Source organism: Ochlerotatus camptorhynchus, unplaced genomic scaffold (genome assembly GCF_037179485.1).
Source record: "Ochlerotatus camptorhynchus isolate MF236.1 unplaced genomic scaffold, CSIRO-AGI_Acam_v1.1 ptg000122l, whole genome shotgun sequence".
Taxonomy (NCBI): Eukaryota; Metazoa; Arthropoda; class Insecta; order Diptera; family Culicidae; genus Ochlerotatus; species Ochlerotatus camptorhynchus.
In genome coordinates, this window is record NW_027040612.1 from 1,508,345 (window position 1) to 1,516,388 (window position 8,044).

Below are 8,044 nucleotides of genomic sequence, written 5' to 3' on the forward strand. Positions count from 1 at the left end.
GTGCCAAATCAGTTTCTTTGTAAATGAGTTTAAATTTTGGGAGGTTTATAAGAACCTAACTTGGAACCATTTGAAAACTGTGGAGCGAAAATTTCAAATTTTGTATCAGTCTTAGGCACATTGATTGTTGTCAATTTATGAAACATTTTAAGTAATATTCCAAACTTTGTATGACCATCAATCTTTGTAAGCAACATTTCTTACAAGATGTTGGTTTACGTGAAAAGAAAGTTTACATGCATGCATGGTTGTTAACATCAGCAGTAAAATTTAGAATGTTTTCCTGTCTGGGTCTAACTGAAATACCTAAAACAGCTTTCGGGGATGAACCTCTTGGGATTTAAAAAAGTCCCCAGGCCAAGCTCAATGCCAAATCATAAAAATATTTTTTTTTTACCAATCAATTGAACCGGAGAGAGGATCGTGTTAGGTAATCATCATCTCATTCCGGGGATGTACAAACAGCTCATTGTTATACCGAAGCATGCCAAAGCAAACGAAATGATTGAAGCCTTCTTATCATGCCTGCTTGCTTATAGTCCCGTTGAACAAGGCATAGGAACTCGTGTTAGCCGCTCTCAGCAAGCTAAGCGATTAATCCGCACAATCCTGTCGAACACTGGTCACTGACCTTAGGAGCTGATGTCCATAAAGAGAATTCCGGTTTGGATCAAGCTCATTTTCACTCGTACACTCGAACAGTAAGGATGCAAAAAGTGATCTTAATCGTCCTCTCCATTGCCGTCTTGTACAGCTCTGGTCAGCAGGTAAAATGTGTACTTAATTCAAAGTATTTCATTCCAAATTTCACGGTGAGTAGATTTTATTGCATTGTTTACATAAACTGTCCTTACTGGAACAAGCATTGCTCGTTTTAGGCGAACTGGTACAAAGCGAGCGAATATTGTAGCTACGTGGGAATGCGATTGGCCATAGTTCCCGACGCGGACGCCCAATCAAAGGTGGTGGAGATGATCAAATCAACAGATAAGTTCAACAACGTGACGACCGAGATTTGGATCGGTGCCAGTGACCTGGCACAGGAATCATTCTTCCATTGGCACGCAACCGGCCACCGGGTGCAGTATACCAATTGGAAGGATAAGCAGCCGGACAATGCCGGTAAGGTGGAGCACTGCGTGGAGGTACGGTATATTCCGACACACGGCTGGAATTGGCACTGGAACGACCGAGAGTGTACTGTGGCACGGTATTTTATTTGTGAAAACTTAGAACTTGGCAAGGAGATCGCACAGTTTTGAATCGGCAGTCGTTTAGAAAGTCTTCTTTTATTCGTCGAAGTAAATTATAATTAGTTTCTAAAAGTGCTATGGTATGTAATAATAAACTTATCGCGTCCGACTCAAGGTCCGACTAAACATTTGCCGAGCATTTTTGATTTTGCAGAAATTTCATAACTTTAAATGTAATGACAATTGTTCTTCCCAGATTCAACAAATCATTAGTAAGAAATATAGTGAACTCTCTACTACGCGATATTTAAGGGACCATCGTGTTATAGAATAGTCGAGTTTTAGAATAACAATCCCATACAAAATGTGTGACAGACATAACATGATTCAATATTTATCGAGTTTTCGGACATCAAGTTGTGGAAAGTTGACTGTACAAAGATGGCGATGATTTCAAGGTTTTAGTGTATTTAATTCTAGATGAACATTTCAAGAGGCATTCGCGTAGCAAGCGAGAGTGCCAAACCCATGTAACAATCTAAATGCTTGGAAGAGTTATTCTTATTTTATCATTGTTTTATTATAGCATCAGACTTCATAGTTTAAACGGTAGCTGCAAGGTGATACTGTATCACTACTTATAACTGAAGAATTAAACCAGAATAAAACATACAATTATGTTTTAAGGCTATAAAACTTGAAGCACTCCTATACCTAAGCTTCATAATGAACATGGTAAAAATTTGTAAAAACTTAGGGAGTTTTTTAATGGTTCAGAAAACTGCGTAGAAGTGGGAACCGCGGTAGGCGACACATCTTCAATTTTAGATGCTCGAAAAATCTCACATCATTTTTTACATCCTCTTGTATCGCACATCATCTTTTTGCGGGAAATCTTCAGAATCGTCATCAATCTTCTTTCTATCTACACAGCGTGCGCGCAGCTAGCCACAGCAAAACAAAATCTTTCCTGCACAGTAGATAGAGTCGCCCTCTCGGTGGGACCTCTATTTAAGTTTTGGGATTTTCGTAGAAGGTAAAAATTATTTAATTTCAGCGAACTTCATAATTGTTCGGGGATGTTCATATGATTTCAGGATACATGATTAAAGTCTCATGAGCTTGGAATAGTTCCGGAAATTCTGTACAAGTTCAAGAAATTCTATACGCGGAAAATCAACGAGAACCGTAGAACTTTGTAGAAGTTTTAGAAATTTCATAGCATTTTGAGAAGCTGCATAAAACATCATATAAGTGCAGCGAATTTTGTAGAAGATCAAAAGTAAGCCAGCTTACTTCTTAGATCTGCAGGGACCCTCGCTTCAGATTAGATAACTTCGTTGCAGTTTGCCAGAGATCTTACTTCGTAAAAGCTCAATGAACTTCTTGGAAGTTTTAGGATCATCGTTAAACTTCAAGGAACTTCCAGATGTGTAAGAATATATGTAGATGATAAGAGTCTTACCATAAGTAATCGTAGAATTACCGTATGCGTGATAATGTTTGCACCATTGAGCAATGTCAAAAAAAATCTCAAAAATTTCGTTTTCAAGTTTTTTTTCATTTATTCAGAGGGGAGATGTTTCTCAGAGTCTTAAACCATGTTAATCATCGATCGAGTTTCCACATGCTGCAATTACGGCCTCCACACGCTTCCGGAATGCACGGCAGGTTCTAATAATGTAGTCTGGATCCATTTTTCTCCAGGTACGGGTCAATGTTTGTCTGAGGCTTGCTGTGGCGTTTAGAACAGGCCTTGGCCTTCATGACGCACCATATTGAGTAATCCAGCGGATTAAGATCGGGGCTGGATGGCGGCCACATATCCTTCGCCTAGAACGGAAGATGTTCCTTCAACCACTTCTGAGTGCGGTTCGAGGTGTGGCACGGAGCCCCATCTTGTTGAAATACAACATTTGGCTTCGGACTATACTGTTCTTTGATCCACGGAAGAACATACTTACTTAAAATCCCGATGTAGACCTCCGTGTTGACCTTGTTGTGTTCTGGAATGAACACCGGGTCCATTTTTTTTGCCATCGGAAGCCACCAATCCAAACACCATAACGCTAGCAGGATGCTTGGTCAGATACACGTTCTTGTGCTCGTCGGCCACGACATTTACCGGAAGAGAACTAAAATACCGGTCGGTTTTGGCATTTGATGCGGGATCGACGGTAAACATGCTCTCGTCGGTGAACAGGATTACCGGATTTTTTCGCTTAAGGAAGTTCAAGATTTTCTTGCATCGTTCGACTCGTAGCTTCCGGATGCGGTTGGTAATCATATGAGTTTTTTTCCGTACCCTCGACTTCGCCCCGCAATCTTCCTTTACGATCTTCCGTACCGTAAAGTCATTGATCCCGTGTTCTTTTGCCATTTTCCTTATTGAACGCACTGGATTCACCCGAATCTTCCTTTTGATAGCAGCGATAACCCTCGGAACCCGAGCTGATCTCGGACGACCTGTGGCCACCTTCGCGGATAGTTGTCCTTTCTTTTCTCGGTCTAAAACCCTTTTGACGGTCCACCGTGACACTCCCACGGCGATTGACATGTCTTTTTGCGACATTTGGGCGTGGGAAAAATCACGAATACGCTGCCACTTCGTCATGGTTCAACTGTCAAACCAAGTAAATCATTTTCTTTTATACAGAGCCTACTACCATAGAGGAAACTCTAAGACCACTGGGTCCCGAAGAAAATCATTATTATTTTTGGCTCACTCAGTACCAGAACAACGGTCCCAAGCAGTCCCAAGCTATTTCACTCACCCCTGCATGTTCTGCATGAATCCACACACTCCTGATGTTATCTGTCAAACTTTCATAGCGAATCAAAACAAACATAGTGTAGTAATAGAATTTCAACTAGAATGGGGTACGCCATAGAAGTACTTGGGACCAATAGGCTACTCAAGCAGTGAATCAATTTAAAATCGTTAGTTTCCACCCCCTGCTACTACGGTATGAGCTGTAGGTTACGTGCATCCAAAGAAAACCAAAGCATTGCACAGTGGGGAAAAATCGACCCAAAATCGCACATAATTAAACGGCGCACGGTAGGAGTTCTGCGAAATAGCCTATCTTATGTGAAAAAAATCGGAGAATCGATTGGTGATGGTCCCGTTTAGGGTTGACTTCAGGAAGTGGTCCGTTTTGCCCGATTTACCCCTAATATTGGAAGAAAAATGTGATTATAAGCCAGAAACTGAGCTTGGTGCGCTTAGATTGAACCAATGTAAACTTTATCCTTGTAAAAAGAGCTGGGGAGTTGAATGGAGCTACTTTTACTTCGATCAGACGTCAGGAAGTGATCCATATTACCCGATTTCCCCTCGGCCTATAAAAACAAGATTAAACACACGGAAAGCAGAATTTGACGGACAAAATATTGAACTTTATGCACTTTACTATTGTACAATTATCCAAGGAATCGAATGGTGTGAAGTTCGCCTTGTGGTGAACACTGTAAAATCCCATTTCATCCTTTGTATGCACTTTCACCATTTGTATGCACAGGTGAAACGGGAACCTTAATTGTACGATGGTGCAAACATTATCACGCATACGGTAAGAGAGTTGGAAAAACTACAAGGGACAGCCCAATGGGGTTGTACGCAATGATGACGTAGGACTACGTGGTATGATATAATAAATATTTTTGTTAACTGCAGCAGGAGCTTGTGTTTTGTGTAGGAATAGGAATTTTAGCGTTTATTTATTCTCTTTAGTATGACTATGATTGCCCTCAGATTAACCAAGGCGCGTACAACCCAGGCGGTTTTTGTTGATTCTCTTATATTTCGATCTGGAATATCACTGGAAACGCACTACTTACCCCAGCACAACAAATGAATGCAAATGATTGTCAGTACTGGATAAGTAGTGGTAGATCTCATAACAGTAACGACCAACTTAGGTTAAATCTAACAACCTTAAGCTGAAAAAAATCATCATTCGATCACATCCCTACCACCTTTCAAATCCCGACAAGAAAGTTAATCAAAAACGCCTTTTTAATTCATTTGGTGGCCCTGAAAAGGGCCGGTTTTTGTTTGAGTCGATGATGTTAATTTATCCTCCAAAACCGTCCCTGTCGCTTCAGAGCGTAAACGACATCCATTGCGGTGACGGTCTTCCTCTTAACGTGTTCTGTGTAAGTAACAGCGTCTCGAAAAACGTTCTCCAAAAACACCTTCAACACGCCTCTGGTTTCCTCGTAAATAAGCCCGGAAATTCGCTTGACTCCACCACGACCAGCCAGAGGACGGATGGCAGGTTTTAATGATGCCTTGAATGTTATCACGCAGGTTGAAACGAAAGTGAACAAAAATTCCTTCTTTTTTTTTTACTTTAAATGATCTTTATTTCTTGTATTTGTGTGGTTTACATGTACTACTTATCAAGTGACACAGATGTGTCTTTTCAACTTAAGTTATTTTGAAATTTTAATTACTATTAACTACAGTTCCTAGTCTGGCCTGTTTTGAAAAAGGAGACTACTTATAACTACTATTTACAATTACAACTAACCTACTACTACTATATACACCTAATCTACTATATACAAATTGCTTATCAAAGCATATTCTGGTAAAATACATTTTTGTGCAAATTTAGTCTTAATTTCGTTAATTCTGGAATCTATTTTGGCAATGCCTGCCTCTTCATGTAAATTTGTTATTCTAGTGTCGAAAGGACGATCAAGAACCATCCTCAGCACTCTATTCTGAGTGATTTGGATTTTGTTCCTGTGAGTCTGTGCACATGATTCCCACATCGGAGCTGCGTAGAGGATCGCAGGTGCTATGATTTGTTTGTAGACAGCCAGTTTGTTTACCCTTGAGAGGCGGGATCTGCGGCAAATCAGCGGATACAGACACCTAACCAAGGCAGAACACTTGATTACGGTTTTCTCTACATGCGAACGGAAGAGGAGCTTTTCATCGAACATCATCCCGAGATAGGTAACTTCAGCAGACCACTCAACCCTTGTGCTATCCATGATTACAGTACAAGATAGAGCCGGTTTCAGTTTGGGCGATTGTCGATGGAGGAACATGATCGCTTGTGTTTTGGAGGCATTGATTTTGATTTTCCACGTGGTGGCATAATCAGTAAAGGCGTTAAGGCATCGTTGAAGTTTGTTCGTTATTTCGCGAGGCATCCTTCGTTTGACGGCTATTGTGGTATCATCCGCGAACAGGAAAAACACGCAACCGTCTCCAAGGGGAGGAATTTCGGAAGTGTAAATGTTGTAAAGCAAGAGGTCCAGTAGACTGCCTTGCGGAACTCCTGCTGGGATGGAAAACGTGTCTGAAAGACAACCATTCAACGATACCTTAAACGACCTTTGCTGGAGGTAGTTACGGGTGATTTTAACCAGATGTAATGGAAAATTGAAGTTACAAAGCTTATATACAATCCCATCGTACTAGACTTTGTCAAACGCTCCCTTAACGTCTAACAATGCCATGGCTGTGGACTTGGATACAACCTTGTTACTTCGGATGTTATTTATCACCTGTACTAGCTGGTGATTGGTGGAGTGCCCCTTTCTGAATCCAAACTGTTCCGGAAGGAGAATGTTATTTTCCTCGACAAACTTGAGCAAACGATTGAGAATGAGTTTCTCTAACAATTTGCTCAGCGCTGAAAGGAGGTTGATTGGTCTGTAGCTTGAAGGCAATGTTGGATCCTTACCGGGTTTGCGGATTGGTATGATTTTTGCTATTTTCCAGATGCTTGGAAAGTAGTGCAGCTCCAAACATCTGTTGAAGATAGCGGTTAGAAGACTACACTTTCATGCTGAGTCTCTTCAAGATCAAGTTGAATATACCGTCAAACCCGGGAGCCTTCATGTTCTTGGTGTATTTCAGCGCTGAGCAAATCTGTTGTACTGTAATCATATCCGCCGGAGGCACGACACAAGGGGAGGCATCTAGGTTTTGAACGCATTGCGCAACCTGATCATCGAGCGGACTTTGGATAGTCGAGACAAGCAAATGCGATGAAGCGACATGTGGGGTGATTAAAAACCGATCGTCATCATTTTCGACTTTGAGAGGTGGAACGGGTTTGGTATGATTTTTCAGGACCTTGGCTACCTTCCAGAATGGTCTGGAGTGGCCTTCCAGATTCTGGACAACACACCCGAAACTTTCACTTCGGAGTGAGTCCATTCTGGAAGCAATCTGCCTGTTCAGATCGGCCATTTCACGTTTTTCGCCCAGATCTCCAGTCCGACCGAATAAGTAATTGGGTGTGGGAATCAATAGCAACAAACTTACTCCTCACAGGAACTTGTCGAGTCCTTGCAACGCCCGTTCGATGTCAGCTACAGTGTCGAGCAGTGGATTTTCATCGATGTTGCTGTCCACCATTCGTCCGTACTGCATCCAGTTGACATGGTGGTAGTCTTTACGCAGGCAGCTTCTAGCAGGAACTACGTTGACACCGACTTCAGTCACCACCGGTTGGTGGTCGGAGCTGAGATCGTTGTGCGCCTCCGGCTTGGGTAGTCCGATGTTTGACAGGAAAAAGTCCAGGGTGGAGGGATTTCCCGCCGGGGAGATGAATGTTGGTTCGTCCGGAAATTGCACAGTGTACAGTCCATGTTGTGCGTGGTCGAACAGTAGACATCCATTCCGGTTCCGCTGGTAGTTCCGCCAAGCTTCATGGCGGGCATTCAGGTCGCCCCCAACGATGAATCGGGAGCTAGTACGGGTGATGGCGGTCAGGTCGTTCTTGAATTGGATTCCTAGTTCATTGTTGGCGGTGCACTGGCGTGGGCAGTAAACAGCGATAAACCGGACGTTTCCAGTTGGTGATTCCACCTCCACACTAACG

At 42.2% G+C, this 8,044-nt stretch overlaps 1 protein-coding gene across 1 annotated transcript; it reads left to right on the plus strand.

Annotated features, from left to right (window-relative positions):
• The first annotated feature begins 685 nt into the window (after positions 1 to 685).
• On the plus strand, positions 686 to 1,341 carry LOC135699871 (perlucin-like). The gene is made up of 2 exons (XM_065220227.1): positions 686 to 812; positions 879 to 1,341. The coding sequence occupies exons 1-2, from the start codon at positions 708 to 710 to the stop codon at positions 1,260 to 1,262; spliced, it is 489 nt and encodes a 162-aa protein (XP_065076299.1). The 5' UTR covers positions 686 to 707; the 3' UTR covers positions 1,263 to 1,341.
• The last annotated feature ends 6,703 nt before the right edge of the window (positions 1,342 to 8,044 follow it).